Source organism: Lissotriton helveticus, chromosome 5_1 (assembly GCF_964261635.1).
Source record: "Lissotriton helveticus chromosome 5_1, aLisHel1.1, whole genome shotgun sequence".
NCBI lineage: Eukaryota > Metazoa > Chordata > Amphibia > Caudata > Salamandridae > Lissotriton > Lissotriton helveticus.
Genome location: NC_136065.1, coordinates 107,311,936 through 107,335,399, shown reverse-complemented (window position 1 = coordinate 107,335,399; position 23,464 = coordinate 107,311,936). Strand labels below are relative to the sequence as shown.

General features: G+C 52.5%; 1 protein-coding gene across 1 annotated transcript in view; it reads left to right on the top strand.

The window, feature by feature from the left end:
* The window catches only part of OLFML2A (olfactomedin like 2A), a 294,077-nt gene that overhangs the window by 107,142 nt on the left and 163,471 nt on the right, over positions 1 to 23,464 (top strand). Inside the window, exon 2 of the mRNA XM_078641829.1 lies at positions 16,497 to 16,760. Coding sequence (XP_078497955.1) covers positions 16,497 to 16,760 — 264 coding nt within the window. The remainder of the gene's footprint in view (positions 1 to 16,496; positions 16,761 to 23,464) is intronic.

The window sequence follows — 23,464 nt, the reverse complement described above, 5'->3', positions numbered from 1 at the left end:
GCCGAAGGCACCCCCAGACAGCCCAGTTCTTATCACTGTGTTTAGGTATGCTGCACCGGTGATCCCTGAATCCCAGAGTTTGTAGCAGACAAGAGTTCCTTCAAGGATGGCTGCCATGAAAGCTTAAAAAACTGCACTGCCCTGGAGAGAAAGAATCCTCATCCATTCCTGCAATGGCTAAGAATGCCCGATAGGAGGCTACAGGTGAGCGCCTGATAGGTAGTATGTCTGGGCTTTCATGTGGGGACCTAATGCATTCTGAGTGCTGTAGTGTTTTTAGGTCGAGCCTAGCAGCGCACATGCGCTGCTCTGCGAGGCATGCTGTATCTGGTCGGGGTGCTAAGGCCACCCCCACCACTTTCCATGTGTGCAGTGTTGTGCCTTTCTCAATTCTTTTCTGCTTATTCGTAAGACGTTGCTCTTTGACCCGCTTTTGGGTGTGTTTTTTTTATTTTGTGGCGACCACCCATTTTACATGTCACCTTACACTCCGATGTGGTTTTCGTTTGTTTTCCGCACTCTTTTTTTTCACTGAATTTGTGCAGTGCCGTGAACACAACTTCAAGATAGCCACACTTTAAAAAAAATACTTTATTGGTTACTGCTTGCACAGCAGATGGCTAGCATGGGCTGTGTGCGGGGGAGAACAGGTCAGCTTTGCTGGCGCACACCGGCTAACCTCAGGAGCGCTGCTCTCTTCAGGAAAGCAAGAAAAGTGTTCAGGAAGCTTGGCTTGAATTAACATACACACATGCGCACACAAACTACCGCACACACTCACACACACATGCCCACACACACATGCACACACACATTACCACACACATGCAAACACAGACACACCCACACAAATTCCCACACACACAACCACATACGCCAACACACACATACATGCCCACACATACACACTCTCGCAATCACAAATATACCATGTATCTTACTCTGTTTCTTTTTCTTTTTCTCTCCCCACACTTACTGCGTGTGTCTCTGTCTCTCTCTCTCTCTCTCTGCTCTTGTTCTCTGTACAAAAGGCCCTATACACATTAAGGGGTCGCCCGCAGATATCCTGCATCACTCCCAGGCCATAGTGGACTGTGCCAAACACATTGCACGGCAGGATCCTTTTCATTCATCATACACAGTCCTTGGGGCATTTCAGAGGTGTGGGGGGAAGGGGGTTGTCAAGAACCCCATGTAGCGCTATACTTCCAAATTGCTGTGTGCTTGCTCGAATTGCTCCCAATATTCCAAGTGCCTTGCCATTGATATTTCATTTGCCTGTATCTATCATTTGTGCCTGACTGTGCCGGTGCTACTGGCGTTATCATCGCGTTTATTTTCTGTGTGCCCCAATCCTGTCTCGCGTTTGGCTTGCAGCCATTTTGTTGTTTCCTTGTTGTTGTACCTCCCTGCCCGGCCCTCCAACCCGCTCCCGCCTCCCAGCTGCTCCTCCCTCCCACTGATAGTTGTAGCTACGCTCTCCAACTGCGGCGCTGTGACCGTCCTGATACCTTCAGAAGTGGTCGCTCCTCTCTGCTCCCTGGTGTGATCGGCGCTCGTGGTATCGTAGCGCTATACTTCCAAATTGCTGTGTGCTTGCTCGAATTGCTCCCAATATTCCAAGTGCCTTGCCATTGATATTTCATTTGCCTGTATCTATCATTTGTGCCTGACTGTGCCGGTGCTACTGGCGTTATCATCGCGTTTATTTACTGTGTGCCCCAATCCTGTCTCGCGTTTGGCTTGCAGCCATTTTGTTGTTTGTTTGTTGTTGTACCTCCCTGCCCGGCCCTCCAACCCGCTCCCGCCTCCCAGCTGCTCCTCCCTCGCCCTCCCCTCTCCACCATCCACATATGACAGATGCCTTCGCGCGCAGCGGTCGCGCCCCATGCGCGCCGAAGGTGCGCCAAAGGTAAGCCCGTCTACGCCTGTCCGAGCCTGGACCGCGCCCAACGCCAGACCCCCTGGTCCTCGCAAATCCCACCCCACCCGCATAACGTATGACTCCGCTACCCTCTCAGCCCTCAACCCCGGCCGCACACCACAATGCTAACAAGCTGCCCCAGGACACACCCAGGGACCCTTCACCTGCCACTCCTGCAAATACGACTGCATCAGGACCCACACCAAATCCACTAACTCCAGACATAATTCTGACTCTAACCACCTGAAGTGCATCCTGTTGAACACCCGCTTGGTCCACAGACACTCCATTGAACTCTGGAACCTACTCGACACTACTTTACCGGACGTCGCCTTCCTCACAGAAACCTGGATGAACGCCTCATCAGCGCCCGACATCGCCATAGCCATCCCGGACGGCTACAAGATCATCCGAAAGGACCGCACCAACCAAACAGGAGGAGGCATCGCCATCGTCCATAAGAACACCATCCGCATCACAACCAGCTCCGACGATAACCTCGCTACCACCGAACACCTTCACTTCCAGATCCACACCGACCCCAAGACCACACTCAGAGGCACCCTCATCTACAGACCACCAGGACCTCGCACACAATTCAGCGAAGACATCACTGACTTCATCAGCCCACATGCCCTCACCTCCGAGAACTACATTCTACTGGGAGACCTCAACTTCCATTTGGAAAAGAAAAACGACAGCAACACCACCTCCCTTCTGGACAACCTGAACAATCTCAGACTCAAACAACTTGTTGACACCCCCACCCACCTTGCTGGACACACGCTCGACCCTATCTTCACCTCCAGCAAACACATCTCCTTCGATCACACCACAGAACTCCATTGGACGGACCACAGCTGCGTCCACTTCAGCTACAAAAAGACCACGACCCACAACCCCCCACATCCTATACCTCGAAGAAATTGGAACAAAATCACCACAGACCAGCTCTTCACTTCACTCCACCAAAACCCCTCTGCCATATCACCTGACCCAAACCAAGCAGCTACCAACCTCACACAATGGATCACCGACAGCGCCGACGAACTAGCACCCTTGAAGAACCATCTATTCAAGCAAAGTAGCAAAAAAGCCTCCTGGTTCAACGATGACCTTAAGAAATCCAAGAAGCTCTGCCGTACTCTCGAGAAAGCCTGGAGAAAAAACCCAACCACTGACAACCTAGCCACCTTCAAGAACGCCACCCGCAAACACCACCAACTGATCCGATCCACCAAGAAATCAGCATCCAAGGATCGACTCGACAACAATGCCCAAAACAGCAAGGAACTATTCAACATCGTCAAAGAATTTACTAACCCCACAGCCGACACCAACGACATCACTCCCTCCCAAGGCCTCTGCGACTCTCTATCCTCATTCTTCCACAACAAAATCGCCGACATACATAACAGCTTTGATAACCAGCACGAAGACCAGCCCACTCCACCCACCTCCGAACCAAAACCGCACTCTAACAACCTTTGCGCCTGGAACCCAATCACCACTGAAGACACCATCCGCCTGATGAACTCCATCCACTCAGGATCGCCAACCGACCCATGTCCTCACCACATTTTCAACAAAGCAGACTCCATCATCGCACCCCATCTCCGCGATGTCATCAACTATTCCTTCAACTCCGCTACCTTCCCGGAAAGCTGGAAACATGCCGAACTCAGCGCCCTTCTGAAGAAACCCACAGCAGACCCCACTGAACTTAAGAACTACCGCCCCATCTCGCTCCTCCCATTCCCTGCCAAAGTCATGGAGAATGCGTCAATAATCAGCTCGCCGCCTTCCTTGAATCCAACAAATCCCTCGACCCCTCACAGTCCGGCTTCCAAGCCAAACACAGCACCGAAACTGCCCTCATTGCAGCAACAGACGACATTCGAACTCTACTGGACAACGGAGAAACAACCGCCCTCATTCTACTCGACCTCTCCGCAACCTTCGACACAGTCTGTCATAGCACCCTCATTCAACGCCTCAGCAACATCCGAATACAAGGGAAAGCATTGGACTGGATCATCTCGTTCCTCGCCGGAAGAACCCAAAGAGTCCGCCTTCCCCCTTTTACATCAGAGGCCACTGAAGTCATCTGTGGCGTACCACAAGGATCATCACTCAGCCCCACCCTCTTCAACGTATACATGAGTCTCCTTGCATCCATCGCTCGCCAACACAACCTCAACATCATCTTCTACGCAGACGACACCCAGCTGATCCTCTCCCTCACCAAAGACCCAAACACCGCCAAAACCAACTTACACGAAGGAATGAAAGAAGTAGCCGAGTGGATGAAGAACAGCCGTCTAAAACTAAACTCCGACAAAACGGAAGTCCTCATCTTAGGATCATCCCCCTCTGCCTGGGAAGACTCTTGGTGGCCACCGGCCCTAGGAACCGCACCCAAACCTACGGATCACGCACGTAACCTGGGCTTCATCATAGACTCCTCCCTCTCGATGACCAGACAAGCCAACGCCGTCTCATCATCTTGCTTCAACATACTCCGCATGCTCAAAAAAATCTTCCGTTGGATCCCCACCGAAACAAGAAAGATGGTCACTCACGCACTGGTCACCAGCCGACTGGATTACGGAAACACCCTCTACGCCGGAACCACAGCCAAACTACAGAAAAAACTCCAACGAATCCAAAACGCCTCAGCCAGACTCATATTGGACATCCCTCGGCAAGCTCACATTTCTAGCCACCTGAAAGACCTCCATTGGCTCCCCATCAACAAGAGAATAACGTTCCGCCTCCTCACCCACGCACACAAAGCCCTCTACGACCAAGGACCCGAATGCCTCAACACGCGACTGTCCTTCTACATCCCCTCCCGCCAACTACGATCGTCCAATCAAGCCCTCGCCGCTATTCCACGCATCCATAAATCCACCATGGAGGGAAGATCCTTCTCCTACTTAGCGGCCAAGACCTGGAATTCTCTCCCCACCCACCTCCGCCTTACACAGAACCACCTCGCCTTCAGAAAGCAACTAAAAACTTGGATATTCGATAAGTAAAGCACCCCCCCCCCTCTCAAACGCCTTGAGACCCTCTGGGTGAGTAGTGCGCTATACAAATCTCTGAACTTGAACTTGAACATGCTGACAAGAGTTTTTGCGGCATAACTTCTGTCTGACAGTGTGGCTGGGAAAGGCTCTCCATCACACCAATGCTGTAAAATGTTGCACATGTGTGGTTCACTCTCACTGCAGCTAGGGTCTCACCCCCGCTGGCTGCATCCTCTGTGTGATTAGTGGGAAGTCTGTCACATGGCACCTACCGAGGCCCCTGCAGAGCCCTGAAGATAGGGGTGCAGGGTCAGTGTCCCACATCTCTTGTCTGTCTAACATGCTGGGGGATGTTTCTCAACATATCAGGGCGCAATGCTTCCTGTTCATGAAAGTGGGGTACAAATTCCCTGTCAGTCGTGCACAGTGCTGATCCCTATACGCATGGCGCTGGGTCTGCACTAAAATTTGGAGTGGTGTACTACCGAGGTGGTTTTTTCAATACATTATGTTCACTTGTTTTTGTTGTATCAAAATAATCCTTTATTTTCAATGTCATCCGACATTACAAAGTTCCAGGCGGCACGTTTCGTTCATTAACCCCTTGGCCGCGGCAGTAATTCCGCTGCAGCGCTAGGGGGGAGGGACGGTACCATTCTGTCACCAGCACAGCGCCACCGTGGCTCGTGACGGAATGGTTCTGTCACGAGCATGCAAGGGGTTAAACAATGAACTTCTTCAGGGTGATCGTGGTAATTGGGACCGTGAAGATAAATATTCTTCCTGTCACCGTATCTTATAATACGCGTGATGCGAGCTTGCTCGAGTAACCTGTGGCAGGCGTGCAACACCCATTGGAATCAACGGGCTTCAGCCCCCCCCCCTCCTCCCCCGTTGTGAGTGGCAGCCCGAGCTCAGACAGCTCCCGGGCACGCACACAGCCGCACCCGAGCACTTTACAGGTCTTTAAAAGACCATTTGCATGCTAAAGAGGCTTTGTTGTTGTTTTACCCCTTCCAAGAGCCCCTGCCGCTCCACTCAGCCTATTGCTTAAAGTTTCAGCCCCCTCCCCCCAAAAAAAATTCTTAGCCCCCCGAAATGTCGCTCTAGTTGCGCCTCTGGCTCGTGTAGGGTGACCAGGTGTCCCCGTTTTGCCAGGACGGTCCCCGTTTTTAACCAGCTGTCCCAGCAAATGTCAAGAAATTTAGCTCCTGTCCCGGTTTTTAGAGAGGGTCGACTGAAAACGGCGGGAGGTGTTTTTTATGTTTTACAAAGCAGGGAAAGTTAGCAGTTGTTTCAAGAAAGCAATTTATTTAACAGGCAAGTTACTGGGTTTAAAAAAGTACATTTTTGTGTATGTTCTTACTGCCTGTTCTGTAATTCTCTGCTGAGGAGCGCTGTCATCGCTTGAAGTAAAATTGTAGTCCTTCTATTTCTGTGAAATGTCCCGGTTTTTGGCTTTAAAATTCTGGTCACCCTAGGCTCGTGGTGTTCGTAAATAGAAGCGTCTGTCTCGCAGGGGCGAAATATACCACTAATACAACGGGTGCGGCCTCCTTGATAAGGGCCAGGATCCGTAGTTCTGTGGTGCAGTGCGCCTGGGCCAATCTCGATACCGGTCAGTCGTCTGCCAGTGTGGGTGAGGCAGTGGTTCTGCTGCCATGGCACCGTGGCACACCGGATAGCATAGACGGCGGTGTATCCATTGGGTGGTGAGGGGGTGCCTGCCTGCCATGTAGGGGGCGCTCGGTTAGATGACCAGGCCGCGGGTTCGGTGGCGCAGGCCTCTCCACTGTGGTGCTGAGTCTGTTTGCGCCTCCTTTGCACCAGGCCTTGGATGTCTAACAGCTCTCACTGCCCCGGTTCCAGAGCACCCGACTTCAGGCGCAGGAATCACCTATCCTGGGGTTCAGGGTGGCAGTGCGTGAGGCGCCTCTCCCACCTCCTCACGCACTGGGCAGCCTTGATTATTAGCCCTTTGACGAAGAAGGAACATACACACGCGCGCGTGCAGAAGACATGTCCCAGAGGGCCTTGGCGGCCTCCCCTGGTGCTGCAGCTACGGTATCGACTTGTCCGCCTACAAATCACTCACACCCCTCAGGAGCCAAGCGGGCACGAGCGGGCACCGGCAGCTCCGCAATCCGTGAACTGTGAGCGCCAGACGTTTGTTCTGTTGCGTAATACAAAATATGCAGGTTCCTGGCCTGTGCCAGGCCTTGTAACTCACCCCTGGCATCACTTTCACAGAACCATGGCACTGTTGCGCCTGCCCTGCTCCACTAAGGGCGCACGAGCGGGCGAGGAGGCTGGCGCGGAAGTTGGTATCATCCCCCTCGGGTGGCATATGCATGCCTTCCTGGGGCAACCTGGCATTCTGCGGATGCCAAGCAAGGTTTGCAATCTGCCGGGTGTAGTGGGGTGCCCAGGACAAACGCCGAGGGCGTGTGCAGTCTTCAGGAGGCTGCCGAGCCATGACACTCAGCATCTTGGCACAGCAGATGAAGGCGGTGGCAGGGCATGCCACAAACAGCACGATTTATTGGTGCCTGTGGGTAATGAGGGCTGTTGGCATCGACTGGGGGTGTTCACCTGTATTCTCGGTTCAGGTTGGTCTGCAGCAGACTTCTGTGGTCGGCGTGGGTCGGCCTGTAGGGGGCGGGGTCTGGAAGACGGGTCTTAATACACATGCTATGAGGGCTTAAAAAAACGAGAATGTGGCGCCTTTTGTTCCACGCAAAGCAACATCAATGGTTGGTGAATGCCACTGAATATGAAGACCTGTTTAAGAACCTATATTATGTTCTCTAATATTAAGATTCCTTTTCTATGTGTATGCGTTAAAAAGCCAAAATAGGTAACTTATAGCGCCCCAGAATGTAGCACGTGCACTACCTTTAACCGCATATTATACCTCGTCATTTGCGTTTTCTTGTCACAAAATTTGCCTTTGTTGTGCCGCAAATATATGTCCTGTGAGGTGCAGCCTCTGGCCAAAAACATGCACACAACACAGCTCTGAGTCATCAATCAATCAATCAATCAATCAACGCTTTTGTAAAGCGCACTACTCACCCATGACGGTCTCAGGCGCTGGGGGGTGGGGGGGAACAGCAGGACTTGGGTCTGCCGTAGGTGGATGGGGAGTTTGTTCCAGGTCTTGGCGGCGAGGTGGGAGAACGATCTGCCGCTGGAGGTCGCTCTTCGGATGCGGGGGACTGTGGCGAAGGCAAGGTTAGCGGAGCAGAGCTGGCAGGTGGGGGTGTAGAAGCTGAGTCGTCTGTTGAAGTACACTGGCCCAGTGTTGTGGAGTGCCTTGTGTGCATGGGTGAGGAGCTTGAAGGTGATCCTCTTGTTGACGGGGAGCCAGTGCAGTTCTATCAGGTGGGGTGTGATGTGGCTGCGGTGAGGGGTGTGAAGGATCAGGCGTGCAGAGGCGTTCTGGATGCGTTGAAGCTGTTTCAGGAGTTTGGCCGAGGCTACTGCGTAGAGGGCATTTCCATAGTCGGTGGGGATCCACTTGTAGATCTTGCGGAGCATGCGGAGGGTGTTGAAGTAGGAGGAGGAGACGGTGTTGACCTGCTTAGTCATGGATAGGGTGTAGTCAAGGGTAACTCCTAGGTTACGTGCGTGGTCGGTGGGTGTTGGAGCTGTTCCCTGTGCGGTCGGCCACCAGGCATCGTCCCAGGCCAAAGGGGTGGGTCAGAGGAGGAGGACCTCCATCATGTCCGAGTTCAGTTTCAATCGGCTGTTCCCCATCCATTCGGCGACGGCCTTCATTCCTTCGTGGAGGTTAGTTTTTCCGGTGTGGGGGTCCTTGGTGTGGGAGAGGATCAGCTGGGTGTCATCGGCATAGGAGATGATGTTGAGGTCGTGCAGTCGGGCGACGTGGCCCTCCTGTCAATAAAACCCTGGCACTCCGATCCGTACCATGCTCATGCCATTGCCATGTGCGCTCCAGGGCTGCAGTCTTCTAGGTGCTAAGTGTTGTCACGGCAAAGACATATATGGGTCACAGGACACTCGCCGCACACTACACCACCGTGTTCCACAGACACAACCCTGACACTAACGCATGCACAATACCGCTGCAAGCTACAGGGTTAGATAGGGCCTGAACACCTCAGTGGTACATCCATTCAACTGACACAAACACACCAACAGCGTCTCAGCAGCACACGTGCTAAACTTCCTGGTGATCTCACCTTTAACCTCCCACACCCATGTGCACAGAGAGCCAGTACCAGAGTCACATGAGGACAAGGATGTTTGTTCCACAACAGCCACCTGATGCCAAGGGATGGCGGACGTGTCCTTCTGCGCCGCATCCTTTCACATGACCATCGAACTGGCAGCATAAGTGCGTCCAGCTGGCCACCTCCAAGGCTAGAAATGACAGCACTATAGGTTTATGAGCCAGCCCGCCTGTAGGCCTGTAGTAAGCCTCACAGGATCAGCAGACCACCTGTCAAAGAAAGGACGCCTCATTCCAGAAGCGCTCTTTGGGACCACCCCAATGGTGGGAATGCACTGCATTGTGATTGCATTTATATAGCACTTTCTATCCCTGGGAAGGCTTTGAAGCACTTTATATTGTGCACGCTGCCTTGTTGTGTAATTGTTTTGCCTCATAAATAATTCTTAGCCACGCCCAGAAGGAAATGACGACAATTTCACCTACTTCCTGACACAGAAGCTGGTCTTATCAAACAGCTTGGGTAATAACAGAAGCCCAGATGGGGCCAGAATAGAAGTTTAAACTGCAAGAGAGGGAATACTGGCCTCTGGCTCTGGACATGCTTCCCAGCCAATCCAAGGCGCGCCCTCCCTCTTGCGATTCAGTAAAGAGCAGAACCCCACTTTTTGAAGGGGCACCCTGACCAGTGCTCTTACATTTTTACTCAAATCTCCCTTTCCATACACATCTTTTTGTCACCACTTGAAGATAGTTTTCAGTTCTCTCCATACCAAAGAAAACTTTTCCTTATAGCTGTGACTTAAACACATGGGGGCCTGTTTATGACAGCCCTGTGTCACTTTTTCACCATGAAAAGTGCAAAGCCACCCAAGGCTTTGAGTAGCCTCATAAATCTTGAGTAAGGCAACGCATTGCACATCGCTGTGTCTCCTTACTCTGCGGCCAGGAGGTTTTCACATGCAACACCCATGAAATTTGTCACTGCCCCAGATTTACAAAGTGATATGAACCTGGGGAAGTGCTGAATACTTAACCTCCCAAGAAGAGACATAAGGAGGAGAAATATCCTAATTTCTCCTTTTTTAGGTCAAGCCTGGGTAGCGCATGCACTGCCCTGCAAGGCTTGCTGTATGTACTCGAAGCCCCGCCCACTCTCCGCCCATAATTGACATTGGCTTGTGTCATTGTCCTTCGTAAATGTTGGCTTCCGATTTGTAAATAGGCTTGGTAGTCCCTCCTTAGTACCGCATTGTCTTCATTTGTAACCCCCCATGAGGACTTCCCATTTTACAGGTGTTGTTGCTCGGTAGGCTTTAATTACTGCCTCCGCGCACTATTTCGTTTAATGGTTTTCGCATGCCTGCTGTTGCAGGCATGACACGCTTACTCGCAACAGCTTCATTCTTTTTTTTCACATAGCATGTCACGCCACGCTAATAGTGGCAGCCGTGCCTTTGCTTTACTTGCTGCGCCAAACGCAGACGCATATTTTATTTTAGCAATTTTTTTTTTATTACCCTATGCCAAAATTACACTTTAATGTCGGCCCGCCCCTTTCCTTAAACCAGCAGAGTCTAAGGAAAGGGGCGTGGCAAACAAGTGTTTTATTTGTAAAAGCGCCCCATATTGCGCTTTCACTTTAATGGCGGCCTTGTCCCTTTTCTTAGACACAGCTCGTCTAAAGAAAGGGGCAAAACAGATATTAAAGTTAAAGCACGGCATGTGCGTTTTTATAAACTAGCATTTGTAATGCAATAGGTGTCGCATTTACGAAACTCACATAAATGCGAGACCTAGTGCATTGCAAATGCTTGTTTTTCTCTTTCCATGCGTGCTGCAATAAGCAGCACATATAGAAAGAGGAAAACGCCTCTTAGGATTGTCTTTGTGCAGGAAGGTGGCCCTTCCTGTACAAAAACAGTCCTGCATGCACCAGAGGCACCCTTGTGGACGGGTGCCTACGTTGGCGCTAGGCTGTCGAAACGGCGCCAGCGCAGGGCGCAGGGAGAAAGCATAGGAATGCGCTGAATTGCTTAAATAGGATGCATTACTGCCCTGTCACTTTGGCATAGGGCAGCGCAGCAAGATGTCTTGCTGATCTGCCCTACGCCAACATCTCATAAAGAAGCCCCGGGGTGCTAAAACATACAGGGACCGATTCACAGAACTAACTTAAGACAAAATCCTAAACTTACTATCATTTTCGTATTCACAGAAGGCACTTACTCATTTTGGTCTTCACAGAAGGCACTTACTCATTTCGGTATTCACAGAAGACACTTACTCATTTCGGTATTCACAGAAGTTAGGACTCCTAACTTTAGGACTCCTAAATGCCTTCTGTGAATACCGAAAGTCTTAAACATAGGATTTTTCTCAGTTTAGTCAGTGGCGTCACTAGGGTTGGTGTCACCCGGTGCGGGTAACTCATGGTGTCACCCCCTCACGACTTACCGCATGGACCTCCTCCGCTCCGAGTCCACAAGTGGACACAGATGGCAAATAACAGGACCATACAGAATCCTTAGTAACGTTTGTAAATGTAGGTCCTATATTTACAAAGGCCATAGAAGGTGCCATCTGGGATATGCAGTTACCATCAGTACCAATTCCGACCTCCAAAGAGTAGAAAGACAAACAGCAACGCACATAAATAATGTAGCGAACACCAGCTCTGAAATAAATCATGATTAGATCGTTCCTTGATTGACACGTCTTTAAAGTTCTCCTTTTTTATAGCACTGTGTGAGTGTGACTGTCTTCTTGGGCCGGCCTTGGGAACTGGGAGTAATGCGATTGCGATCTGATTGTGTGTGTGGAATGGAATGTGTGCCACTGGAAAATGTCACTGAATTGGAATTTAAATCGAAGCTGCACACCCCCTTTCTTCTGTCTGAGAACAGAGGGCCATATTATCAAGCCTGGGCGATAAAATGATCGCCATTTTATCGGCAGGAAACTGCCGCTAAAGTGGCGATAATGGGATTGATAATAGGCTCTATGGAATTCCAATCGAAGCTCATGCTAGATGTCCTTCACATCTAACATGGGCTTCGATTGGAATTCCATAGAGCCTATTATCAAGTCCATTATCCCCACTTTAGCGGCAGTTTCCTGTCGATAAAGCAGCGATAATTTTATCGCACAGGCTTGATAATATGGCCCAGAGCCTCTTAATTGAAACCCTTCCAGGCCGTAGGGTCTAGACTTCTGAGAAGACAGGATATTATCAGTAAAATGAGATAAGCCTTATAGGATTGTCACCTGCTCACGTGCGCAGTGAGTATAAACCTGAGCTAACAGAAAGAGCTTTTAATATCCGCCGTTAAAGACTGACAGAGATATTCTAATCTGTCAGAAAGACATGCCAGGCTCCTTAAGGAGAGAGAGTCTTGCATAGAGGCAGTTAGAACTGTCCATCCCAAATGTGTGGGCCTACCTAGTAGTCTGTGTGTGTGGACATATTTTACCTCCGCGTTTATTGTTTCTCACCCCTATGGTCAGGAACACTGGAAATATGCGATTCTGCAGCAGAGGCTTTTTTTTGCCAAATTATGGATATGCTGCATTTGCCACATAATCCATCATCTACTGCATAATCTGCAGATTTTAACAAACAAAAAAATGTTTCTAGTTTAAATAGGTCAAACGTTGGTAAAAACGTGCGGACGTTCTGGTGCATCGCAGAAGGCCCTTCACAACAGATAACTGGTCAACTTTCAGTTGCTTGTTTCTGTATTTGGATGTTAAACTTGTAGTAATTCGGTAACATACATTACTACCGTCTGTAAAAATTAAAAAGTGACATATTATGCAGCCTAATTTGCATTTTCTTTCGCATAATTTTGTCAACCCTGCCGCAAAGTTTGGTGTTCCCTGGCCCTGCCGCATAATTCAGTGACCCTGCCTATGGTGTGAGGTATTAGGAGACCGGACCGCTAGAAGTTCACTCTGGTGGGTGAGGGTGTCGCTGTGCAAATCTGAGGAGGTGGACATCATCATGAAACAAAAAACAAGATAGTAAAAAAAAACTCTGCTTAGTGCCAGAATGGGCATTGGTTTGCAATGCACCTGACCCTTATGAGAGTGCCACATTTCTAACTTCAACAATACATTACTTCATTCATATAAATAATATTTCTCGACTGAGTCGACTCTCACCTAGGCCTCCGAGTCCGGACCCAAGTCAGTCCCAAATTTGAAGGGGAGGGGAGGAGACGACGGCGCTCCTCGCGAATCGAGATATCAGAACGTCTTCAGGTGACATATATATTAATTCTTTTATTCTAGCAGCGCACCCACCGGACACACTCCCCTGCGCTGCAGACTGCGTCTCCTCCCACAGACTTGGTGCAGGCCCGCGGCCGGGACCGCCGCGACGCGTCAGAGGAGCACAGCGTGGCGCGCGGGGGCTGTCCCAGGGCCGTCGGACCCACAAACTGCGTACTCCGTCACCGCGCATCCGCTTTGCACGCACCATCATCATCACATCACGACACCAGCCACTATAGGTGGTGCGTGCGTGCGTGGTGACGTCGTGCTGATGCAGCTTGCACTCACTGCACTGACTGGCACAGCAATATTTTAATTTGTAAGGCACAGCAGGTGCGCACCGTGTTTGCACTATAAGAAAAGCACTGACTAAGGTGAGGCTGCAGTTGCACTGTCTGTCTGCAGTGCAGAGCGAGCAGCCAGCCAGCCAGCGTACGTAACCAGATTGGTGTCACCCCATGATGGGGTGACACCCGGTGCGGTCCGCACCCCCCGCATCCCCCTAGTGACGCCACTGAGTTTAGTAGTAGTAAAGTTGAGAAAAATCCTAATGTTAAGACTTTTGGTATTCACAGAAGGCATTTAGGAGTCCGAAAGTTAGGACTCCTAACTTCTGTGAATACCGAAATGAGTAAGTGTCTTCTGTGAATACCAAAATGAGTAAGTGCCTTCTGTGAATACCAAAATGGTAGTAAGTTTAGGATTTTGTCTTAAGTTAGTTCTGTGAATCGGGCCCACAGTGATTGACAAATCACAGGTTCAAACCCCAGCATGGATGGCACAGACATCCATCCTTCTGAGGTCGATAAATTGAGTACGACTTAATTGGGAACTAGTGACAGGCTATGTACAGTGCTTAGTAGCGCCAGACGTGTGGAATGGAGGGCTATAGAAAACAAAGGTATTATTTAGTAACGAGCAGATCCAGATTATCATTGGATCCATCTAGATTGTTGTCATAATTTGCAGAAAGAGGTGCAAAGTCATTTTTTGTGTGATTTTTTTTTCTTTAAATGTAGGGGCTCAGAGGAATGAAACAGCCTTGGGTCAGCTGTAGGCCTGCAGGCAGAGGGGCCGTGAGTGTACTCCTGGCTCAGTATGGCTGAGGGCCTGTCCTGATTGGCGCGGGTGTCTGCAGAGTGGTCACGTGCTGTCCACGGAGTCTTGAATGTGTGCAAAGGGGTGGAAGATAGGGGAGGTTTGAGGACTTTTCAATGAATAAACAGTCCCATATTTAGGGCAGTAGCCAAGATAGAACCATCACTGCAGCCAATGTCCTCGGGGCTATGAAAAACCTGGGGTGGCGAATGCCCAATGTTGAGAATAACTATACAAACAACTCTATTGTTTACCAAAACTGACAAAACTGAGGCGGAGCCAGTCCTCAAGTTGCCTCCATTTGTGGCCTCACATACAAATCCCAGAAAGTGAAAAAAGTGTTCATGCCTCAACCAATCCAAGGGCTGTGGGCATGCATGGTTGAGTTGTGTGGAATCCGTGGTGAACGTGCCAGGAAGAGAAGGCACTTTCACCAAGACTGTAATACTGAGATCAAGCTTTATTGCCCTCTGCTGAGGGTGTTAACAGCTGTTAGTTGACCACCCTTAGATTAGGTAAATGTACGAGAGTGCATTACTAGGTTGATGGTAAAATAACAGCTGTTAATGCCCAGCAGCATGTGAAGAATGACATGTCGGCAAACATTCTTGGCATCGACTCTTGGTTCCAGCTGGAGCCTAAGACTTCCTGGATCCACTGATCATAAGTGAAAATACACTACATCCGCCCTGGTCAGAATTATTGGCATCACCCGTAGGGTCCCGGGCACGGTTCTATCTGGAGTCAATGAAAATGTGAGATTGTGAGCATTCTGCAGCACACATAGAAGGAGCAAAACACCATTAATGATTGTTGTTATGCAGGAAGGTGTCCCTTCCTGCACAACAATCATCATCCCTCCAGCGCAGGCACTCTTGAACCATGGTGCATGGGTGCTTGTGTTGGTGCATGCGTGCTGTTTTCGCCGGCGCAGGGGAAAGCACAGGGGTGTGCTGTATTCTTGTAAATATGTATATCCCTTTGTTTTTTAAATGACGCAGCTCCAGGCAGCAAAACTGCTTGCGGTTCCGCTCTGCACTACTTCATCGTAAATAAGCCCCATATATCTGTTTCCTCAATATGGAAGCACTGATATATAAGGCTATTGGAACATTCCACCTACCAAGGGTAGAATGTTTGAAATTAAAAAGGGAGAAGTATGAAGACAAACATTGGAATGTTTGAGTTCCAGGCTTATATCATCCATTATAAGCCCGGAGCTACTCGAGGGTTTTTAATGGAGCTCCCAACATTCCAATGTTCTAATAACGCTCAATGTTCTAATAACGCTTCACTTGCTAAAAGTCAGCTCTCACAGCTCACAATAGACGCGTTAATCTGAATGTTGTGGTTCTATTGCTAGTGATTGGAACCTCATGTGGGAACAACGTCCAACCCATAAATTAAATAAGATGAGAACGGCCGTTGCATTTGATCCAGATAAACCACAACCTCAGTTTATTTAAGAAGTTATAAAGAAGAATATGAAAGAGGAAGCGCATAAATTACGTTAAAACTGAAGAGTGATTCTTGGACCTGGATTTGAACAGACAGCCAGGCTCTTGCCAAGTATGTTTCCCCTGCCTTATTATTCCCAACTGGAATTCATTGGTGCAGCCACAGACCAAACATTTGCTAGCAATAAAGTATGCACTGCTGGCTGAGACAGAGATGTTGGCCAAGTAATAGAGTTGCATGGGGCATATTATCAAGAAACGACGTTAACATTATCACCGCTAAAGCGGTGATAATGGGTTTGATAATACGCTCTTGTGAATTCCCATAGAAGCCCATGTTCTGGTGTGAACATGGGCTTCTATGGGAATTCTCTACGGTGTATTATCAAGCCCATTATCGCCGCTTTAGCCGCCGTGCTTGATAAGATGCCCCTAAGTTATTTTAAATTTTAGGTCTCTTTGTGGACTTCTTTCAGTCTTTCTTAAGTTAGTATTTCCATTATTTGTCTTAACAGGTTTTTGGCGATACTGACCAAGTTCGAATGACTTCGGAAGGGTCGGACTGCCGCTGCAAGTGCATTCTGCGCCCACTGACTAAAGACGCCTGCAGCAGGATCAGAGATGGTAGCTTGAGGGTGGAAGACTTCTACACTGTGGAAACAGTAAGCTCTGGGACAGACTGCAAGTGTTCCTGCACTGCCCCACCCTCCTCTCTCAACCCCTGTGAAAATGAGTGGAAAATGGAGAAACTCAAGAAGCAGGCCCCGGAACTGTTCAAGGTAATGACGACACATTAAGTTACCCAGCACTACATAGCACAATGTCGGGGAACAGCGTTTACTACACAACTTTTACAACGCTGTGCCTTTACGACGCAACTTTTACAACGCAAGTCGTTACAACGACTTGCGCTGGGGGGCGCTCCAGGATAGGGAATAGTTTAATTTACTATCCAACTCCTTCCCTACTATCCACGGGGACTGGAGTTGGAATAGTAAATTAAATTATTCACTATCCAGCGCCCCCCAACACAAGTCGTTGTAAAAGTTGCGTCGTAAAGGCATGCGTTGTAAATGCATGCGTAGTAACGACATACATCCCACAATGTCACATTCCATAATGTAACGTAAAACAGCACAAAATCCAGTGTGCAATTCTCTAGGGCTTCTTCTGCATAAGTGCCAATAGTCTAGCCAGCAGCTCACCTACAGCAGTGGCCGAAACAGGTTGTTGACCAAAGCTCTGCAAGTGAATATTTTATTATTTTAATTTTACACTGCTTCTTTCATACAAAATGATGCTGCAGAGTTCATGCCTAACCTAAGAATAGCCTACCAAGTTGTTGAAAAGCTGTCCGAAGCTGGAACAAAAAAACAGTAACCCAGGTCTGGGAAAAAGTGTTACTGAAGTGTTCAGTCTTCAAGTGCCCTACAAACAGTATGATTTGGTTTATTTATGTTAATTGATGCCGCTGGTTCGCCCTGATTGGATTGTACTATTGTGATGCCCAGCCCAGGCTGAGCTTGCCGCCTCCGCTTTGCAGTGATTGGTCACTACATACTCATGCGTGTTCCATTGCAATGCCAGCATACCACCACGGAGCTTCTATCTGCACGGACAGTGGCGTATCTGTGAGGATAAGGGAAGTTCAGATACCACGGCTGAGCATAGTCCAATGGGGTTGGCCATGTACCCCACCGTAGAGAAGTGCCAGAAGTCACTGCATGAGTGACCTGGCCGGGAGCAGACCCTACGACAACACAACTGTAGGGGTGGTGAGTGAAGCCATGAGTGCTGCAGAGGACCTCTTGGCCCTGTGGGTCAGGCCAGATCACTGGTGCATGATGACACAGTGGCAGGCACATGTCTGCACCTGAGAGAAGCTGCTGAACCTCCTAACCATCTCAGGCTGCTGGCAAGAGAAGGTAAGGGGTATCTCGATGGCTCAGGCTCATTTATTTCACGCCTGTGGGACCTGGACCATGAGTGGGGTGATGGATCCCTCTGACAAGCTTGACTTATAATGAGGGCTCCCAATTTATGGTATTTATTTTTGCCATTTCCATCTGTATTTATCCATATTTCTTTTTGCTAATTTTATCTGTATTTATTCATATTTATTTTGGGTTTTGTGGAAAAATTAAGCTGAAAATAGTATATTTCCACATTTATTTAACCGATAAATATGCACTCATGCTTGAATGCCTGGCAGGTTTCAGTGCTGTGAACACCTGCAGAAGATAATCAGTGCACTTATCTGAAGCTGTGCAAATTTCGGTATCAGCCTTGTGCATATCTACTGCTGCTAAAGCCTCATTACTAAAATTCCCTTTTTTTAACCCCCCAATCTATCAATCTACATATCTATTGGCCTGGCAGTCATGGCAGACATTATTTAGAATTACTCAAAAGCAACCCAATTTCCGTTTTTATCCACATTTAAAAATAAATACAGACAAGAAAATTAATGTTTTCTGTCTGTATTTATCTGTAAAATTCAGTAAAAACGGAAAAGAGGGAGCCTTACTTTTAATGTGATAGTGTTATGGGGGCAATGTCATTGGGAAAAGTTTGTATTTGGTTGATCAGAGTTCAGTAAACTATTAACGACACAAGAGTTGTGTTACCAGTCACATCGTGGGCGGACGAGCGTTCTCTACATGGGTCTCTCCCTTCAAATGAACAGGTAGGAGCATGTCCCTTCATCCACCCTCAGTGAGTGCTGTACTCTCACCTACCTCTCTCCAGTGACTTTACCTATAAACCCCATCCACACACTAATGTGCCCCCTGGTTGGCAGTCTTCACAGAGGTGCCATGTACTGAATATGTGCACACACCCACTTTGCAAGCTTGAGGGCTTGCTGCCTGGGGGCACACTTCTGCCACTGTGCGTACACGGCCCCGCCCACCTGGACCTCAGCGTGTGTGAGTGCGGCCTTGAGAGGGTGCTGTACCACCTGGACTTGGGCAGATCCAGAGTTGTGCACCTGGGCTCACACCAGACTGCACCATCACACGTGTTTCTGCTGCCCATCCCTCCTGAAGTCAAGCAGTCCAGAGCCTTCACAGGCGTGGATGTCTAGGAATGTGTATTCCACAAAAGAAACATGCGCTGACAGAGTTCTAAAACGTCAGGAGAGCGGCCAGGCAAGGGAGGTGACAGAAACACAGGTAAGTGCCTTCTTTTTATTATTTTTAAAGTATTTGGAAGGGGGGAGGGAGCGGTTAACTCCTCTTCACCGCTGAGAAGGACTTAATCGCGGAGCGCGGAGTAGGCAAATCTCCGCAAACTCCTCTGGCGGAGCGGAGTTACCCACCAAGGGTTTACCTGCAACATGGGCGCCTTTGCCAGTTGTCACCTGGAGCTCCCGGCGAGGGCTTTATTTGGTCACTCGTGTAGCGAGTTCTGGACACTCCTGGGCTGGGGCACCACCCCGATCTCTCTGACAGTGCGTGGGACCCTCAATGGTCAACGTTACCTTCTTCTGGCACACAGTGCTTATTATAGGGAGAAAACTTTTTTCAAGCCTGCCTGCCAGGGCTTTAGACGGTTTCTTTTTCTCATAATCATGGCAAAGAAAATGTATTTATTTATTATGTTTACTGTATTCTTTCTTCACACATTCATACCAATCACCTTCAGAGAATGAGTTTTGCCAAACATATGCTAAGGCTGCCTTTTGGCGCCAATATCCATGATCTTAGAACCCAGAAAAAGCTGGAGAGTCTATGTCAGGGGTGCCCAAACCTGTCCTGGCGGGCCGTATCCATGCCAGATTTTTGGGATATCCCCATCTGGGGATCACGGTTCGATCCCCGGCAGCGGCGGCAGATTAGCCCAGCACCAGGTGACTCTGGGAAATAGCTGGCGCCGCGGCTAGGGCGGCTGACTCCGGAATCTGGAGATTTTTTTATTTAAGGTTTTTGTAGAGCGCGTAGTAACCCTCGAGCATCCCAGAGATCAGGGTTCGATCCCCGGCACCGGCCGCAGATTAGCCCAGCACCACGTGACTCTGGGAAATAGCTGGCGCCGCGGCTAGGGAGGCTGACTACGGAATCTGGAGATCACGGTTCGATCCCCGGCACCGGCGGCAGATTAGCCCAGCACCAGGTGACTCTGGGCAATAGCTTGCTTAATCTTCCCGACGGCCCCTAGCGCCTAGAGACCCTTACGGGTGATTGTGCGCCTTACAAATGTGGATTATTATTATTATTTGGGCCGATTCCGATCCGGTTCGTAAAAGCACATCTGCCCGAATCTGTCGGACAACCACGTACGCCCGGGAGAGGACTGCCCGGGACCCGTGGAGCCCGTCCTGGTCACTCTGACCTGCCATCGGCCTGGAGAAGGGAGCGCCGGACGCCCGGGGGGAGGACTGCCCGGGACCCGTGGAGCCCGTCCTGGGCACTCTGACCTTCCGTCGGCCCGGGGAAGGGAGCCCCGGACGCCCGGGGGGAGGACTGCCCGGGACCCATGGAGCCCGTCCTGGGCACTCTGACCTGCCGACGGCCCGGGGAAGGGAGCCCCGGACGCCCGGGGGAGGACTGCCCGGGACCCGTGGAACTCGTCCTGGGCACTCTGACATGCCGCTGACCCGGGGAAGGGAACCCCGGACGCCCGGGAACCGTGGAGCCCGTCTTGGGCACTCTGACAAGCCGTCGGACCGGGGAAGGGAGCCCCGGACGCCCGGGACCCGTGGAGCCTGTCCTGGGAACTCCGGCATGCCGTTGGCCCGGGGAAGGGAGTCCCAGATACCCGGGACCCGTGGAGCCCGTCATGGGCACTCTGACAAGCCGGTGTCCCGGGGAAGGGAGCCCCGGACGCCCGGGACTCGTGGAGCCTGTCCTGGGCACTCTGGCATGCCGTTGGCCTGGGGAAGGGAGCCCCGGACGCCCGGGGCCCGTGGAGCCCATCCTGGGCACTTTGACATGCCGTTGGCCTGGGGAAGGGAGCCCCGGACGCCCGGGGGGGGGAGGACTGCCAGGGACCCGTGGAGCCCGTCCTGGGCACTTTGACCTGCCGTTGGCCTGGAGATGGAAGCCCCGGATGCCTGGGGGAGTTCTGCCCGGGACCCATGGAGCCCGTCCCGGGTACTTTGCCATGCTGTTGGCCTCCTGGAGATGGGTGCCCCGGACACCCGGGGGAGGACTGCCCGGGACCCGTGGAGCCCGTCCTGGGCACTCTGACCTGCCGTCGGCCCGGGGAAGGGAGCCCCGGACGCCCGGGGGGAGGACTGCCCGGGACCCATGGAGCCCGTCCTGGGCACTCTGACCTGCCGACGGCCCGGGGAAGGGAGCCCCGGACGCCCGGGGGAGGACTGCCCGGGACCCGTGGAACTCGTCCTGGGCACTCTGACATGCCGCTGACCCGGGGAAGGGAACCCCGGACGCCCGGGAACCGTGGAGCCCGTCCTGGGCACTCTGACAAGCCGTCGGACCGGGGAAGGGAGCCCCGGACGCCCGGGACCCGTGGAGCCTGTCCTGGGAACTCCGGCATGCCGTTGGCCCGGGGAAGGGAGTCCCAGATACCCGGGACCCGTGGAGCCCGTCATGGGCACTCTGACAAGCCGGTGTCCCGGGGAAGGGAGCCCCGGACGCCCGGGACTCGTGGAGCCCGTCCTGGGCACTCTGGCATGCCGTTGGCCTGGGGAAGGGAGCCCCGGACGCCCGGGGCCCGTGGAGCCCATCCTGGGCACTTTGACATGCCGTTGGCCTGGGGAAGGGAGCCCCGGACGCCCGGGGGGGGAGGACTGCCATGGACCCGTGGAGCCCGTCCTGGGCACTTTGACCTGCCGTTGGCCTGGAGATGGAAGCCCCGGATGCCTGGGGGAGTTCTGCCCGGGACCCATGGAGCCCGTCCCGGGTACTTTGCCATGCTGTTGGCCTCCTGGAGATGGGTGCCCCGGACACCCGGGGGAGGACTGCCCGGGACGTATGGAGCCCGTCCCGGGCACTTTTCCATGCCGTCGGCAGGGATGGAGCCCCGGACGCCCGGGGGAGGACTGCCCAAGAGCCATGGAGCCCGTCCTGGGCAATTTGACAAGCCGTTGGCCTGGAGGAAGGAAGCCCCGGGTGGCCTAGGGAGGTGTTACCCAGGCATAGCCCATCTGGTCCCCCTAGCAGAGAACCACCAGCCTTGGAGGGGTGTCCGGGCGTACCCTGTCCCTAGTAATCCGGAGGGAAATTACCTGACTTTCTTGCAATCTGTGCACACGAGGTGACAGAGGGGACCCAAGGCGCGAAAGTACCCGACCTCCTGGAGCCCTCGCTGGGATCCGGGAGGCGAATGGCACCTCATCATGACTTCCAGGGCGACCAGATGGCCGAGGCGAGAGGGGCGACCAGATGGCCGGGACCAAAATGACGCCAATCTGCCTGCCCCGGAGCTGCAGGGCTCTGGGGCTGCAGGGTTCCGGGGGCTGCAGAGCTGCAGGTCTCTGGGGCTGCAGGGCTCCGGGGCTTCAGGCCTCCCCGGGCCCTGATGGACCCTCCGTCCCGGGCGCCTCCGACCCCCGGCCGGCTTGCAGGACGGAGGGGGGATTCCCGCACCACTGGGCCCTGCCGGACGGGGCTCAAGCCCCGGGCCCGGTCCCCGGCCCCAGTCCCGGCTTTCCGAACCCTAGGCCGGGCCGGGGAGAGCCTCCCCTGGGCCCCCGGTGGACCCTCCGTCCCGGGCGCCCCGGACCCCCGGCCGGATTGCTGGACGGAGGGGTACCAGCACCCTCGGGGCCTGGCCAGATGGAGTTCAAGCCCCAGGTCCGGTCCCACCTTCCGAACCCTAGCCAGGCTGGGGAGAGCCTCCCCGGGAACCGGTGGAGCCCCGCCCCCAGCGCCCGGACCCACTGGTGGCCTGCGGGACAGGGGGCTCCAGCACCCTCGGGGCCTGGCCAGATGGAGTTCAAGCCCCGGGTCCGGTCCCACCTTCCGAACCCTAGCCAGGCTGGGGAGAGCCTCCCCGGGCCCCGGTGGAGCCCCGTCCCCAGCGCCCGGACCCACTGGTGGCCTGCGGGACAGGGGGCTCCAGCACCCTCGGGGCCTGGCCAGATGGAGTTCAAGCCCCGGGTCCGGTCCCACCTTCTGAACCCTAGCCAGGCTGGGGAGAGCCTCCCCGGGCCCCGGGTGGAACCTCCGTCCCTGGCGCCCCGGACCCCCGGCCGGATTGCAGGACGGAGGGGTACCAGCACCCTCGGGGCCTGGCCAGATGGAGTTCAAGCCCCAGGTCCGGTCCCACCTTCCGAACCCTAGCCAGGCTGGGGAGAGCCTCCCCGGGTCCCAGTGGAGCCCCGTCCCCAGCACCCGGACCCTCTGGTGGCCTGCGCGACAGGGGGCTCGCGCACCCCGTGGCTGGCCGGCCGGAGCTCAAGTCCCGGGCCCCGTCCCACCTTCCGAACCCTAGCCAGGCTGGGGAGAGCCTCCCCGGGCCCCGGTGGAGCCTTGTCCCCAGCGCCCGGGCCCAAGGAGGGTTAAGCCCAGGCCACATC